This window comes from Hibiscus syriacus, unplaced genomic scaffold (genome assembly GCF_006381635.1).
Source record: "Hibiscus syriacus cultivar Baekdansim isolate YM2019G1 unplaced genomic scaffold, ASM638163v2 tig00000773_pilon, whole genome shotgun sequence".
NCBI lineage: Eukaryota > Viridiplantae > Streptophyta > Magnoliopsida > Malvales > Malvaceae > Hibiscus > Hibiscus syriacus.
Genome location: NW_024061823.1, coordinates 178,630 through 196,757, shown reverse-complemented (window position 1 = coordinate 196,757; position 18,128 = coordinate 178,630). Strand labels below are relative to the sequence as shown.

General features: G+C 33.8%; 1 protein-coding gene across 2 annotated transcripts; it reads left to right on the top strand.

Moving 5' to 3' along the window:
- The first annotated feature begins 2,236 nt into the window (after positions 1 to 2,236).
- On the top strand, positions 2,237 to 17,253 carry LOC120217909 (phenolic glucoside malonyltransferase 1-like). Of its 2 annotated transcripts, none has more exons than XM_039214936.1 (2): positions 2,237 to 3,647; positions 17,237 to 17,253. In XM_039214936.1, coding segments are annotated over exons 1-2 (1,380 nt in total). In that variant the 5' UTR covers positions 2,237 to 2,268; the 3' UTR covers positions 17,238 to 17,253. The 2 variants fall into 2 exon arrangements, with proteins under 2 accessions (XP_039070867.1, XP_039070873.1); XM_039214942.1 differs by lacking the exon at positions 17,237 to 17,253 and having other exon boundaries at positions 2,237 to 3,324; positions 3,452 to 3,641.
- The last annotated feature ends 875 nt before the right edge of the window (positions 17,254 to 18,128 follow it).

Below are 18,128 nucleotides of genomic sequence, written 5' to 3'. Positions count from 1 at the left end.
TCGAGCTGAACAACTCCCATAACTAATGCATATCGATCGATCAATTTGTTGCCCTTCCAGGGTATTCACTCTTTAATACCCACAATTTTTGTTCATTGATCACCTTCAGAATAATAGTTGAATATATCCCAAGGATACGAACAAATATTCCAATGGTCTTTACTTTATTCTCACGCTGCAACACTATCAGGAAATGCCGACATACTTGATTTATGGTATGCAACTCATGAGTACGGTACATCATATAAGATCATCAGTGTTTCCAGATTTATCTAAGTTATTCACTTAATTTAATTAGTATTCAAATTTATCCTGGTCGCTTAGGAGTTCCCTGAGCAATTAGTTCGTTTCAGAAATTTTGGATACATACAATACTTCCATTCCGATTAACTTGGTCAAATAATAAAGTCGTATGTGAATTCGAGGTCGATTAATTCATTTCGGAGCTTTAAGCATTAGTAATTCTAGGTCTTGGAAATACTTTAGGGCATTCTACGTTTTTGGAGCATTTTGGTCATTTACACTTCATGGGTAATTCTATAATTCCAATATAGATTTAGAATTTAATTCAATGCTTCTCGAGCTCAAGTGTATCAAGATATGAGTTCATAGGTCGTCTCCATTTTCATAGTCATCCATTTTCTTTTTACTCTTTAAGGGTATTATCGTAATTTCATTCAATTCCGTCAATGGCATTACTTCAGGTAACTTAGGCTTGAAAGTACTTCAGTTCCATTAAAGTTCAGAGTACTTGCACATTTGCTCACTAGATTTTACTTTCACCACTAGGGAAAGTCTTGGTCCTTTTCAAGTATAAGGATATTTTCATAATTTTACCCCTTAGGGTTATTTTAGGTAATTTCTTATCCAAATAATCTCGATAATTAACCTTTAAAAAAAATTATCAAAATTTATGGATCAACCGAGTTGACTCAGACTGGACTAGGTAGGTCTAGTCCGGTCAAACGGGTTGGGTTAACCGGTTCTGAAAATTTCCTTGGGCCAAACAAGCCCCACGTGCATACGATGGCGTGTGGCGGCGCGTGACAATGGCGACGACCTCGGGGTGGTCGGTCGATTACCTGCTGCTTCAACAATCACCATAATCGATCAAATTCACTATAAAAATCAACTAAAACTAATTAAAAATAAGCAAATGAGCTATCGGCGTTCATTACCAACGGCGCCCGGAGAAAATCACGTCGACCGGAGACACCGCCGGCTGGGTCCTGACCTCGACGGAACAGGGAGTTCGATAGTGAGGGCAGTGTAACTCCACTGTGTCGTCATCGATGTAAATTTGAAGAAAACAGAGGCGATATCTTGGTTTCCCCGTCGAACGCTTCAACGTCGATTCTCTACGGTTGCCACCGTATCACGGAAAGAACCGATAGGGGTTTTGGTCGCACGAAACCGACGATCTCAACGACGATGATAGTGCACGACACTGGCAGTCGGAGCTTAAACAACGACGAGAGCATTCGTTTGAGGCGATGAGACTTCGCAAAGCAATTTAGGACAAACGACGTCGTCCCACGGTTGATCGGGGGTCGGGCTTTGGTCGTCAGAGGACACTGGTTCTGATGATGGCGGTGGAGCACGGCAACGACGGCTAGACGACGACAAAATGAGAGCCCGGTAAGGCTTCAATTGGGGAGAATTAGGGATTTGAATTGTTAATTTTGGGGATTTTCGGGTATCACCAAGGGGAAAGGGTTTATTTTTCCATATCCCAAAAAAATAAACAAATTCAGGATTAGGTCCCTGAATTTCCAACACTTTCTAACTCACCCAAAATTTTAGAAACTTGCAATTGGGTCCTAAATTTTTCCTTTTTAAAATTTTATTTCGGTACTTTAAAACTAATAACATTTAGTCCTTAAAGCGGGGTGTCACAAAATATATTAAATATATTCGACCCCTGGGACCCATGTCCCATAGCCTATTAAAAAAATATATCTAACAGAACTCATCACACCAACATGACGAATTTCAACTACACTATAATTTTTGTCGTAGATTCTAAAATAAAAAATAAATTACCCTATTAGGCTAATTAATCGGCTGGCCTTCATTATTCCACTAATTTTGCCCCTTTGTTCCGCCATTTTCATATTTTTAAAAATAAACAAATTAGAACTAATATTTTTACCAAAATTTGATTGCGTACAAAATTAAACGACTACTAATATTGTTCCGCCTTACCTTTATATATAGTTTATCCATGGAAAAGAAGTGTTCTGCCACACGTGTTGCCCATCAGACAGAATGAAAGTACATGAGTTCAGCCGAGTTAAACCACCCCCTGACTCACCAAAAACATCAGCCGAATTCTCTCTTCCACTCACTTTCTCCGACGTTTTCTGGTTCAAGTTTCCTCCCGTTGAGCGTCTGTTCTTTTACCGACTCAACGCCTTAAACCTCGCTCGTTTCAACTCGGAAGTCCTCCCCAAACTCAAGCAATCTCTTTCCCTAGCTCTCCTCCATTACCTCCCCCTCGCCGGCAACCTCAAGTGGCCACCAAACGCCCCCAAACCCATTATTTCGTTCTTTCCGTGCGACGGAGTTCCACTCACGGTTGCTGAATCCGATGCTGACTTCAACCTTCTTTCAAGCAACGGAATCTACGAAGCTGTTGACCTACACCCTTTGACACCTGAGCTGATAACATCGGATGAATCGGCAGCAACTACTGCTTTGCAAATAACCCTTTTCCCTAACAGGGGGTTTTGCGTTGGAATCGCAGCTCACCATGCTGTTCTTGACGGGAAAACCACAACCATGTTCATCAAATCATGGGCTTACATATGCAAGCAAGGTAATCCAGAGAACTCAACTTTTCCACCCGAGCTAACCCCTGTTTTTGACAGGAGTGTTTTAAGAGATCCTGGTGGACTTGACATGATATATTTGAGGAGCTGGTTGGACAGTATGGGTTCAGATTCAAACACTGCTAAGAAAAGCCTGAAGATTTTACTGGACAAAGGAGTAGCTGCAAGTCTAGTTCGAGCCACGGTTGAGCTTACTCGAGAAGATTTGAAGAAATTAAGAGAAAGGGTACTGTCAAAGTTACCAGAAACTGGGAAAGACCTTCATTTATCAACATTTGTTCTGACATATGCTTATATAACTACTTGCATAGTGAGATCCAGGGGAGGAAATGGTGATAGAGATGTTGCTTTCGGATTCACGGTCGATTGCAGGCCACGGTTAGACCCTCCTGTCCCCGAAAACTATTTCGGAAACTGTAACACAACAACAGTAGATTTCGCCAAAGCGAGAGATTTCTTAGATGAAAACGGCTTTGTTTTCGGAGTTCAAAAGGTCAGTAGCCTGGTTAAACAAGTGAAGGAGAAGGGCGTTCTTGAAGGAATGGAAAAGAAATTATCGATTGTTCTCGAATGTTATGAGAGATTAGAAAATAATCCTTTTCAGGCTATTAGTGTTGCAGGGTCGCCGGGATTTGGAGTTTATGGATCAGATTTCGGATGGGGAAAGCCAGTGAAAGTGGACATTGTTTCCATTGACAAGAATGAAGCTGTATCATTGGCTGAGAGCAGAGACGGTAGCAGGGGAGTTGAGGTTGGCTTGGCATTGAAAAAACATGAAATGGAGAAATTCTTCTCTTTGTTTTTAGTTGAGTTTTAACAAAAAGGTCGGAAAACTATGTTTTTGTTCATATACATCATTCCTAGTTGTCCTTCAAACAATGTACTAAAAGCAATATCTGTATTCAGTGATTCAGTCTTAAAGAAATAAAAGAGCACATCATCTTCACACCCAAAACATTAGTAATGAATGGATTAATATAGAATCATCGGTGCAAATTTGTCGAAAACATAATTTAAACACTCTAATATACTTATATAAATTAATCACATTAAGTTCTCCGACTTAAGGAAGTAACATATATTAAATTACAATGTTAGTCTATATAATTTTATTTTTTAATTTTTTAAAATATACATAAGAAAATCTTATAAGGCTCACTTCAAGACGCGCCTTCGATCTACCTAAATAAAAATGCATTTCACGTGACGTGCTTTATTATAAGGTAGATCATAGTTTTTTTAATGTTTTAATTTATTATTTTTGCCAGAAAAATAGTTTACGGTGAACAGAATGACAAGGAAGAAGATAAGATTTTACTATTTTTATGGTGCAGTATTAATGCAAACAAAAACGCTATTTTTAATTGCGACATTTTTTATTTGAAATCAAAATTAAAATAAGAAGGAATCATCCTTATTGCCGGCTGTTGATCTGTCTAGATTGGGACCCGATTTAGGGGTGGTAAACAGATACAATTTTATGATTTCGTACCATACCTGCTGTAATTGGGATAGAGATGATATAAATTTAGTAGGTAGTGAGCGGGTGTGGATTTAGAAAGTGGTATCCATCATGGGTAGTAGGCGAGTGATAGGTTTGGGACCTTACCCGCCCCGCATCCGCCCACTCCGCATCCGCCCGCCCCACATCCATCCGCCCACTAAATATCAATTACATTTTGGACTATTATGAATTTCGGTATAATTTTAGACACTAATTTATAAATCTTAATATTGTATAAGATATAACTTATAATTTAGCCAAATATTAGGAATAAGTTTATGAATCAACTTTTTCTTTCAAACCTCTCGTGCTTTGCTTGCTGGTTACTACGTCAATATTCTGGTAGTTCTTCTTCTCTAAGTTTCAAACTCTGGTCTCCAGCTCATTTAGGTACGCCTTCTTCCTCTTCTTTACTCGGTATCCTCTGCGGGTAGTAGAGTTGTATGTCACCTTATACACAGATCCAAAACCACCTTCTCCAATCTTGTTTGATGCATCGAAGTTGTTTATGGTCGCATTAATTTGTCGTAAGGTGAATACTCCGGTTTTCAGATCTAATCCTCTTAGTTCTATTCAAGATACAAGGCCAATAGTCAATACTCCGTTATTTTGATTTTGATATTCCGCTGAATCTATGAGCATTCATTTATTGGTTTTGATTTTTAAGAAACACGTTTTATGTACGTATATTGAATTATCGATTTTGGTATTCTTCTGAATTTAAGTGCATTCACACATTCTGCTGATTTTGAAAATTATGAATAATTTATGCATTATAATTTGTATAATCATGCTTTGAAAAACAAAAACATCTTGAAAAAAAAGCCCAAAACCAATACAACTTAGATTTGATCTTCTTTTTCTAGATTGGGATAATGCAAAGGTAAGGATCCAAACACCGGGCTATATTTTACGCATACTGGATCATTTACTTAGATTTGTATAAGCTTTTTTGGTTGCTGGTGTGAGGAAAGAGATGAAATCATGTTTTAATTTTGGGTAGATGAAACTTTATTATAATTAGAAACAGGTGCAACAACAAACAAAGAGTCACTAATTAAATAACTCAGAGAAAGTTGTGTCCATAATATTTTTACAACTCAAAGAATGGATTTGTTTAGGCGTCTATCCTGCATTTCTAATTCTTATCGCCTTAAACTCCTTTTTTAAAGATAAGAATGATTCAATAGAGTCTTTCAACTGTCGTTAAACTCCTTTTCCCTTGTAAATTTGTAACTCTAATTTAGGGTTATACGGACTGGTAAGGCGTGCCTACGCCTTAATTGCAGACTTCTTCTACGATAGCTCAGAATGAATAAGATGTGCCCACGCCTTATGTGAAAACCTCCTCTGGTCTTTGAATATAGCCCAAAATTATTTTCGGGTTTTCGGATAATCCAAACATGATTTTTTATCGATTCGTATCCGATCCGATAATCCAAAAAAAATTCAGATACCCGATTCGAACTATCCGAAAATTGAAAAACGGATTGGATCAACGGATCAGATTTTTTTGCACAACCCTAGCTGGTCTAGCCGGATATGTCTCCAGTTAGGTAGTGAGTGGGGATGGATTTGAGAATGTACCCGTATGAGTGGGTGTGGATTTGAAAATTTTTACCTATCATGGGTGGTGGGCGGGTGGTGGATTGAAAAATATTAGGTGTGTATGGGGATGGGGGAGAAGGTATTCGCACCAGACCCACCGTTTTCCAATACCTAACCCGATTATCCTGGAATCTTTACGTGATTTGATGAGTGAGATTGGTTGAAGTTTTGAGTTTTCTTAGGGTTTATTTATTTAACGGAAAGAATATTTTAAAAAATAAATTTTGAAAAATGAATTACATTTTCTTGTAGAATATTTTTTGAAAAATATTTTACGGTGTTTGAATAATATCGTATAAAATTTTTCATTGGTTGGTAAAATTTTCAAGAAAATTATTATAAACATCAAATATAATTAATAATATTATTTATTAATAAAATAATAATATTTTAAATATCAAAATAATTTATTTAATATTATTTATGTAAATATTATTATTAAAACATTATAACTACAATTTTATAAAAAAATATTTTATTTTTTATTAAAATAAAATTATCATAAATTATATTAATTATTTCTTAAAATGAGAATCATATACTATTAATCATATTAATTATTTATTAAAATAATAATATTATTAAAAATTATAATAGTAAAATAAAAAAATTATATTTTAAAGAATATATATTAAATATTCAACAATTAAATAATATTATTTTTATGAAATTAATAAATAATATTAATTTTATTAATGATTTATTATATATTATTAAAATAAAAGAATAATATTATGTATTATAATAATATAATTATAACTATAAAATATAATAATATATTATTAAAATTATCATTAAATATAATTTAAAAGTCAATATATTTATTAAAATAATATTAAAATAATTTATAAATATTACATATATAAAATATTACATTTTTTGGAAAACCAATTATAAGGAAATAAACAGACCCTTAGATTCAATCGTAGCATTTTGACTAAAAAATCCCAAAAATCCATTTATTAGGAAAATAACGTTAGTAGAAATTATTTGAAAAAACCCTCGAATTGTCCATGTAGGATGACCTCATGTTCTACAAAACGCATGTAAGGACCTCACATTACCCAGGCCGCGAGATTCGTCTTATGTGGATGAACTTTTCATATCACATATTTAATATTTGGATAAAGGACTCGCGGTATACAGAACGCGAGGTCCATGCGAAATTGAATCTATTGCGAGTTGTATTTTAAATCTCGTGTGGTATATACAATTCCAACAAACACTGCAAGTGTTAATAAGCATGTTCGATGGGTATTTTCGGGTAGTTAATCTAAACTTTTTCGTAATTTATAAGATTAGAAGGTTAGTATTGGAATTTATCTATCAGTTAAAGCCAATATCGATATATAAGAGATATTGTAAGCGTGTTAAAAATTGTGTTGAAAAAGGATTCAAGGGGTTCATTCGGGTAATTAATCTAAATTTTTTCGTAATTTATAAGATTAAAGGCGTAGTATTGTAATTTATCTTTCAATTGAGAGTAATTTATCTTTCAATTGAGCGTAATATCGACACATACAAGACATTGTAAGTGGGGTAAAAATCACATTGAAAATTCAAAACCAAAAGAAATTGAAAACTAACGAATATATTTTATTTATTACAAAAGTAGTACTATGAAAGCACAATTAATTGATATGAGGGTGTGATTGATTAAGATGTTTGTTGAAAATATTTTGATGTTTCATATATCATATTAAGTGTTATTGAATTTTAAGATTTTACAATCATTTTTAAAGTATATTCGATAAAATTATTCGAATATCACAAATATTACTCCAAGTTTTTCAAAGGTCAATATCAATCCTTACTAAAGTGTAAAATTGTGTTTAAAACTTAAAATATTTTTGAAACAATTTTGACAAAGTATTTCGAACTATAATCGAGCCAAAAATTATTTTTAGGAAGGGATGTACCGATACACTCTTTAGTGTATAGATGCACACCCAACATCGAATCTATTTTGTGCACCGATGCACAGCCATACATCGATACACTCCTGGCTCGGAATGCAATTAGTGTACCGATGCACCTAGAGTGTACCGATACACCAGGTCATATAACGGTCGAAAAATTTGAATTTTACACACAGTGTACCAATACACCCTTGAGAGTGTATCGATGCACCTACGCTCCCAACAGATTTTTAAATGATAAATAAACCATAACGGCTCTATTGACTTCACCAATGATCCCCAACGTTAAAAATCAATTCAATGTGTATTTAAACCATCTGAAGAGCCATTGATCAACTACAATTAAGAAGAGAAGCTAGAGAATCAAAGAGAAAGCCTTAAACATTAAGTTTGAGCATTTCAAGCCTATTTTCACTCAATATTCATTTTTCTTTCAAGAACACCCTTTGGGGTCAACTGTATTAATTCTTGAGTGTTCTTTGATTGTTCTAGAATTGTGCAAACATTTTGCCTTGTGAGGTTTTTCAAAATTTGTGTATTTCTCTTTGGGAGAGAGTGTTCTCAAGAATTTGGGGTATAATTCTTGAGGGATTTGTAAGGTTACTCTTTGTCCTCAAAAGAAAGACAAATTAGTGAATTTGTGGAAAATCCTTAGTGTGGATAGCTAAGTTAGTGGACGTAGACTTCGGTTGAGAAAGTCGAATCACTCTAAATCGTTGTGCAAATATTTTCTATTCTCTACAAAAACTTCCACCAAAATTTTTATTGCCAATTCATCCTCTTCTTGGCTATTTCGTCGATCGATTAACTCAACAATTGATATCAAAGCTACACTCATTTGAAGGTTTAACCACATCTTGAGTTGATTCGGGAAGAGTTATATCGATATTCAAGTCATCAATGGCCTCCACTTCAAACTTCGACTTCGGTCTTGATTTAATGCCTGTCAACAAGCCTCCTTTCTTCAATGGAGATAATTATGCTTATTGGAATAATAGAATGAGGTACTTCATTCAAGCAAGTGACATGGGAGCATGGAATATCGTGGAAGACGGATACACCATACCTTCCACTCATTCAAGATTGTGGAGTGAAAAAGAGACAATAATGTTCCAGCTCAACTTGAAGGCTATCCATATTATATTTTGTGCTCTTGGACCAGATGAATACGAAAGAGTTTCATCTTGTACAACCGCCAAGGAGATATGGCATAAACTACAAGTCATTCATTAAGGCACAGACGAGGTAAAAGAATCTAAAATTAGTCTTCTAACTCATAGCTATGAAAATTTTAGGATGAAACCGGATGAAGACATCAAAGCTATGACGGATAGATTTTCCATTATTGTTAATGGTCTCAAATCATATGGAGAGATCATTCCTAACAAGAAGCTTGCGAGGAAGTTAATTTATTCTCTTCCTAAAGCTTGGCAATCGAAGAAGATGACGATCATCGAAGCTAAAAACCTAAAGTCTCTGACTCTCGATGAACTTATCGGTTCTCTCCTCACACATAAAATGATGATTCAATATAAGGTAGACCTCGAAAAGAATGACGAGACAAAGAAGGAGATAAAGAAAAAGAAGAACTTGGAGTTGCTCTCAAATAAACAAAAGATGAGAGTGATTCGGACAAAGATGACGATGATGAGGAAATGGCATTATTTTTCAAACGATTTAGAAAACTAATGAGGCCCAACAGAGGAAGAAAATTCAAAAGAAATGAAGGTGTCAAAACTGAATCAAAGGAGAAGGACTCAATCATTTGCTACGAATGCAAAAAAGTCGATACGATTGCCCACAATTGAAGAAGAATGGTCAATCCAAGAAGAAGCACAAGGCACACGTGGCTACATAGAGTGATGATGAACATTCCGATGAAGAGGAACAAGAAGTAGCAAACTTGTGCTGGATGGCCACCGGGGAAAACTCTCAGGGAACCTCTAACTCATCCGATTTTGAAGATTATTCTTTTGATGAGTTAGCAGAGGAATATACTGGGTTGGCTTCGAATTATGAGAAATTATTTTCGAAATATAAGAAAGATATTCCAAAATTGAAAAAACAAAAATAATCTCATGACCAAGACCAACAATGATCTTGAAAGTAAAGTCAAAATTTTGCAAATTAAAATAGATGAGTTTGAAAAGAAAATTTTTGATTTGCATAATTTACTTTCAAAGCTCAATGATGATCATCAAAAAGAAATTGATGATCTTAAAGCTTCTTTCAATAAAATTGGAACAAAACGTTTTGAAAATGGAGAAAGTTCAAAATCCAACTTTGTTAGAAAAAGTTTTAAAAACTACAATCATAGAGGTCCCCGAATAACCTCTAATAGAAAAATCGTTAGAAGTATATGGGTTTCTAAAGAACTCATTACTACTAAAGATAAGGATATCCTACACAAGTGGATACCCAAGGGGGCTAGAATTTTAGGGACTAATGAATATGGACCCAAAAGAATTTGGGTACCAAAAATCAAAAATTAATCTATGTTTGTAGGAAAAGGAGCATTGCTACAAGGCACAGGAAACAAATTCAAACTCATGGTACCTTGATAGTGGATGCTCAAGACACATGAGCGGAGACAAGAGCCGGTTCATAAAGCTAAACGACAAAAATAGAGGAGGGTGACTTTTGGTGATAATTCAAAAGGTCACATTGATGGTATAGGTACTATAGGTAATACCTCTTCCATACGAATTAAAAATGTGTTATATGTGAATGGATAAAAGCATAATCTATAGAGTATTAGTCAATTATGTGATAAGAGATACAATGTCATGTTTGAAACTAATGGTTGTAAAGTAATTGACATTGCATCTAATCGGATTATGCCTGTTGGTCATAGAATATGAAACATTTACATTGTCATTTAGATTCTATAAATATGACTAATTTGTGCCTAGTTGCTAAGGATGAACATGATAGTTGGTTATGTCATAGGAGACTAGGACACACTAGCATGAGTGTTTTACAAAGACTAATTCTAGGAAATTTAGTAAGAGGATTGTCAAAGCTAAAATTTGATAATAATAAAATCTGTGATGCATGTGTTAAAGGAAAACACAAAAGAGCCTCCTTTAAATCCATTAATGATGTATCAACTAGTAGAGTATTACAATTGATCCATATAAATCTTTTTGGGCCAATTAGTACTACTAGCTTGGGTGGAAAATAATATTGCTTTGTATTAGTATATGACTATTCTAGATATACTTGGGTTCTATTTTTAAGTACTAAAGATGAAGCATTAGAAAAATTCATCATGTTTTCTAAAGTAATCCAAAACGAAAAAGGTTACTCCATAACTAGTGTTAGGAGTGATCATGCTACTGAATTTGAAAATCTTGGATTTACTGGTTTTTGTAATTCTAATGGTATTAGCCATAATATTTCAGCACCTAGAACTCCTCAACAAAATGGAGTTGTTGAGAGGAAAAATCAAACTTTAGAAGAAATGGTTAGAACCATGCGTTGTGAAAACAGTTTGCCAAAATATTTTTGGGCAAAAGCCACAAATACCGCTTATTATGTTATAAATCGAGTAATGATTAGGCCTATTTTGAAGAAAACTCCATATGAACTTTTCAAAAATAAAAAGCCTAACATTAGCTATTTTCATCCATTTGGATGTAAATGTTTTGTTTTAAACAACTGTAAAGACAATCTTGGCAAATTTGATGCTAAAAGTGATTAAGGAATTTTTTTGGGTTATTCCTTAAATTCTAAAGCTTATCGGGTATTTATAATAAAATAACTTTAGTTGTAGAATAGTCTATACATGTTGTTTTCGATGATAATCCCCTTCCGAAGAATGATTCTTGTGTTGATGATGACGTAGGTATTGTAAACACACATGACATTAGACATGACGTTGGAGAACCATCAAAGGAATAAGTAAAAGATGAGGAAACTCACGATGCTCTCGAGAATCCAACCATTGAAGAAAAGGAAGTCACTTACCCAAGAGAGTTCAACTATGTCAAGGATGGTGAGATTATAGGTGATCCATCCAAAGGGGTAACAACTCGATCTTCTCTTATAAATATATGTAATTATGTTGTATTTATCTCATGCATAGAGCCTAAGAATATCCAAGAAACATTAAAAGATGAAAATTGGATTATGGCTATGCAAGAAGAGTTAAATCAATTTGAGAGAAGTAAAGTATGGACATTAGTTGAAAGGCCTAGTAATAAATCTACTGTAGGAACTAAATGGGTATTTAGGAATAAGCTCGATGAAAGTGGTAATATAGTAAGGAACAAGGCTATACTTGTTACTCAAGGCTATACTCAAGAAGAAGGCATAGACTAAGATGAAACATACGCTCTCGTAGCTAGGATGGAAGCAATAAGAATGTTATTAGCATTTTCATGTTTCAATGAATTTAAATTATATCAAATGGATGTTAAAAGTGCATTTTTAAATGTTTCTTAAGTTGACAAAAACACTTTATGGTTTAAAACAAGCTCCTAGAGCTTGGTATGAAAGATTGTCAAACTTTTTAATTGAGAAAGGTTTTTCCAAAGGGAAGGTTGGCACTACATTGTTTTTAAAGCAAAAAGGTAAAGATTTATCAGTAGTTCAAATTTATGTTGATGATATAATATTTGGTTCTACTAATGATGTTCTTTTCTAAGAATTTTCTAAGCTACTGCAGAGTGAGTTCGAGATGAGCATGATGGGGGAGCTCTCATTTTTCTTGGGACTCCAAATCAAGCAAAGAAAATATGACATCTTTATCAATCAAGTAAAATACGTCAAGGATATGCTCAAAAAGTTTGGATTGGAAGATGGAAAACCCCAAGCCACTCCAATGAGCTCATCTACAAAGCTTGACAAAGATGAAGGAGGTAAATGTGTAGATGTTAAATTATATAGGTCCATGATTGGCTCTTTGCTTTATCTAACCGCAAGTAGACCAGACATTATGTTTAGTGTTTTCTTATGTGCTAGATTTTAATCAATCCCTAAGGAATCACATCTAAAAGCCATTAAGAGGATCTTTAGATAACTTAAGGACACTCCTTGTTTATGACTTTGGTATCCTAGAGACTCTAGCTTTAGTTTGCATGCTTTCTCTGATACGGATTATAGAGGATGCAATATAGATAGGAAAAAACACCTATGGTACTTGCCAATTCCTAGAAAATATGTTGATTTCATGGTTTTCAAAGAAACACAATTGTGTTGCATTATCTACCACTGAAGCGGAATACATTTCAGCGAGTAGTTGTTGCGCACAAGTTTTATGGATGAAACAACAATTTTTAGATTATGGAATTGAAGTTAGTACCATACCTATCAAGTGTGACAATACTAGTGCTATTTGTCTCACTAAAAATCACATCCAACACTCTAGAACTAAGCACATTGAAATTAGACATCATTTCATTAGAGATCATGCCACTAAAGGAGATATAGTTCTAGAATATATTGATACTTTGTATCAATTAGCAGATATTTTTACAAAACCTTTAGATAAAGAAAGATTTCGGACACTTAGGAGAGAATTAGGTTTAACCAACCTACTTTGACTTAGTGTTTAAAATAATTTTAGCACTTTTAATTAGAAATGAAAAATGCTTATAAAAAATAATATTTTTGATTGCATTCTTTTCTAATAGTTAGGGGGAGTTTATGATCTTTAGTGAAAATTAATAATATGTTCAAATAAACTTTAAGTATATATTTGATTTATTGAACATAGTTAATTTTCGATCTATGAGTTTCCAATACCACTAGAGCTAATTAATTTAGCATTCTAAATGTTTAAAACAGATTTTTGTCATTTTTGTGCAAAGTGCATCGATACACTATGATAGTGTACTGATGCATTCCTTGAATGTGCATCGATACATTCAAGAGTATACCGATACACTCGTCGAGTTTTGGGTATTAAATCCCTAAAACTAATATTTTTCAAAAACCCCTAAAACTAAACTCTCATAGTCGTACGCCCCTCTCTCTCACCTTACTCTAAAAAATTGCTCAAATCCAACGCTTCAAGTCGGAATCTCTTCGTTCTTTAACTACTAATCCTGCTACGATCATTAAAATTGTGCAAAACATCACTACATTCCACTGAATATGAATTCTCAAGGTAAATTTTTTTCTAAAACCACTATTTTATTGATTTTGAACTTAGGACTAGTTTTAATTAGTTCTAGGTTGAATTAGATATCAAGCATTACTAATATTATGTTTCTAAACTAGATTCAACAACTAATTTCATCAAAACACAAAATTTGTCAAATTTTTTGTAATTTCGAAATAAAAAAAATGTATTTTGATTTTAAAATTTGATTTTTTTGATTTAATTATGTTGTTTTGAAAACTACGTATTGATTTTCAAACATTGTTTTCAAAAATAGTTTTCAAATTTGCCCATTATTATTATTTTAGAGAACCTTGAATATTGAAGACTCGTATTGAGTTTTGGGATTGATTATATTGCACACATGTGTTTCAAATTTGCAAGTAACCTTACCCATTCTGATCTTTAACCATGTCTAATCCAAAACGCCCTAGGTCTTCATCGAGTCATTCAAACCAAAACCGACCTTCTATTCTACCTCCACCTCAAAATCCAAATCCAAATGAACCAGATATGACCATTCTTAATTCTTGTTTTAACCTACCTGGTCGTAGAGATAATCTCTACCATAGGTAATATAATTTATTTGAGTCATATAAAATCCGGGAAGAGCGTTTCCCCTTAATCCAAGCCATGGTCGATATGAAATTTGAATATCTTCCTACCCTTCGATCGTGGAAATTCGATAAACTATTTCACCTCAAACCTATTGTTTATCACGAACTAGTCCGTATTTTCTATTCCAATGTGATTTGTGTCCAAAACGAGTCTCGTACCGCCACCGTAGGAATTTGCTCTTATCTCTTAGGCTAATTCGTTTATATCGACTCCGACATAATCGCTAACACCTTTGGACTAGATAACGAAGGTTTAGATAACGAAAAAGAGATTGTGGCAACACCTTATAAAGCTAAGGCTATTGCAAGTACCTTAAGAACTTATCACGAGCATTTTCTTCACTTGATCATCTCTTGGTGGTTTAGACCATAGGGAGGTAGGTACTCCTCCCTTAGAGTTTTAGATTTATGGTGGATACATTATATCCAACATAAAAAGAAAATAAATTTGCCACAAGTCATTTTCTCCGAGCTAGTTGAAACCGTAAATAATGTCCCATCCAAATTTGTCGAAACCTTAGTTTACGGTTGTCTTCATAGCAACTTGTTTATCAAATCCAACCTTTGAGTCTCGCTTCATGTACTCATCCCTCTCAAGAACCAAAAAAATTTCACAACTTTGAAGAAATCAGGATGGTCCGGGGAAAAGGATCAATGGGTTCGATCCACCGAGAAAACACCGGGTGTTAGCTCTTCACGAGCTCCACCATCACCGGTTGCAGACGATGATCCAGAGCTTGAAGAACTCATGCGCGATATTGATGATCACGTACCCGATGCAAGCCGGCACAACAATAAAGTCATATGCCTTCATACTCCCAATCTTTTATGGAGAATCTTGATATGAGGTTTGCCTCCATCGAATCGCATTTAACTGCTAACAACGAAGCGATGAATCATCGTTTCGATGCTATGGACGAAAGGGTCGACACACTTACATGTGATGTGGCCAATATATGGGCACATTTATCACCTCTTGATCAACCGATGTACGATTAGACCTTTTTCTTGCTTTGTTTTCTTAGGTTGCGATAGAACTTAACTATTAAAACATTTTGGATGTTTTTAGATTGTTATGTTTTGAATATTATGAATGTTTAAACTTGAATGTTTATATATTTGTTTTTTCTTGTTTGAATTTGGTTTGATTAATTTGATTAATTTAATTTTTGCATTATTTACATCTTAGTTGAAATATGAACAATTATCAATTCACATTATTTATGAATATTGATTTTTGGAACAATGGCCAACCTTTCTCTTGATTGTGATCTTAACAGCTTAAGCTTTAAATTTTTAAATCAATTGGCTATTTTCCTAAAGGGGAGAATAAATCTTGTTTAAAAACGTTTTATAGAGTCTTTTTGATTTAACAAAAAAAGGAAGAATATAGTAAGGGGGAATAATTCTCAAAATTGTTTATTTTTCAAAAATGATTTTTCAAAGAAAATCTTAAAATTTCTCAAATGTTTTGTTATATCAAAAAGGGGGAGATTGTTGAAAACATTTTGATGTTTCGATATAACATATTAAGTGTTATTGAATTTTAAGATTTTACAATCATTTTTAAAGTATATTCGATTAAATTATTCGAATATCACAAATATTACTCCAAGTTTTTCAAAGGTCAATATCAATGCTTACTAAAGTGTAAAATTGTGTTTTAAACTTAAAATATTTTTGAAACAATTTTGACAAAGTATTTCGAACCATAATGAGCCAAAAACTATTTTTAGGAAGGGATGTATTGATACACTCTTTAGTGTATCGATGCACACCCAACATCGAATCTATTTTGTGCACCAATGCGCAGCCATGCATCGATACACTATTGGCTCCGAGAAACATCGAATACAATTAGTGTACCGATGCACCTGGAGTATACCAATACACTAGGTCATATAACAATCGAAATATTTGAATTTTACACACAGTGTACCAATACACCCTTGAGAGTGTACTGATGCACCTACGCTCCCAACAGATTTTTAAATGATAATTACACCATAACGGATCTATTGACTTCACCAATTATCCCCAATGTTTAGAATCAATTCAAGGTATATTTAAACAAGCTGAGGAGCCATTGATCAACTACAATTAAGAAGAGAAGCTAGAGAATCAAAGAGAAAGCCTTAAACATCAAGTTTGAGCATTTCAAGCCTATTTTCCACTCAATATTCATTTTTCTTTCAAGAACACCCTTTGTGCTTAATTGTATTCATTCTTGAGTGTTCTTTTTTTGTTTTAGAATTATGCAAATATTTTGTCTTATGAGGTTTTTCTGTAAGTTTGCAAAATTTGTGTATTTCTCTTTGGGAGAGAGTGTTCTCAAGAATTTGGGGTATAATTCTTGAGGGATTTGTAAGGTTACTCTTTGTCCTCAAAAGAAAGACAAATTAGTGAATTTGTGGAAAATCCTTAGTGTGGATAGCTAAGGTAGTGGATCTAGACTTTGGTTGAGAAAGTCGAACCACTCTAAATCGCTGTGCAAATATTTTCTATTTTCTGCAAAAGCTTCCACCAAAATTTTTATTGCTAATTCACCCTATCTTGGTTATTTCATCGATCGATTAACTCAACAACATTGTTCTTCATGTCTTCGGGATTCCTATAGATAGTGCATACTTTCGGCTATCCAATTCTCTCTCAATGTTAGACCAAATCCTCATCACAATAAATTCGCATTGAAAGTAGACAACCTTTTTTTTTAATGTTGTAGTGCAAAATCTGGTCGTATTGTACGTTCATCATCAACTTCATCCGGATCCTATTTATTTCCAATAGGAGGAAACTCGTATTGATAAACATTGAATACAATTTTAAGTAAGTATATTGGATTAATGAATTACATGTATTGAATTCGTATATAAGAACAAGAAGCAATGACGTGCGCACATTAGTATTTGAAAGTTTAGAATACTTCGTAGTCGCAAGTTCTTTCTTGTAGATTAACCATGTTTATGTTGTGTTATATGCCTTCCAATAGCCCCGAATATTCGAAAACAATGAATTTATTTTGTTTGCGAGATACGCATGTCTCATTTGTTACATTTGAATATTGCATAAGTGTTTGTAATTTTGTGTGGAGATTTAGATGGACTATGTGGCCACCTGCCATCAATCAATTTCTTGCTTTTCAATGTTATAAATAGGGTTGCCAACCGATAATAAGTCGCTTTGACAACAGAAGTGATAGGAAAATGTCATACTCCATTCAGTAATGAATAAATCACCTCAGCCAAGTTCGTTTTCATGTGACTGTATCGTCTACCCCATCAAATGGTCGAAGTCATTTCTTCCTCGAGATTTTAGCAAGGTAATTATAGTTTTGTTGATTCTTTTCTCTCAATTCTTGAAGTAGATCCTTAACCTTACGTACGGAATGCGTGTGGTCTATCCATTAAAAATTCAATAGTTAATAAGAAATAATAAATGAAAAGATATCTTAAACTAAAAAGAGTGAAAGACGTACTCATTCGAAGAACCATTACGCGTTTATCTTAGGTCTTGAACTTTTGCAAATAATTCACAACAATGTGG

Coding starts and splice junctions, on each gene's coding strand:
- LOC120217909 (XM_039214936.1), top strand. CDS start 2,269: ATGAAAGTACATGAGTTCAGCCGAGTTAAACCACCCCCTGACTCACCA.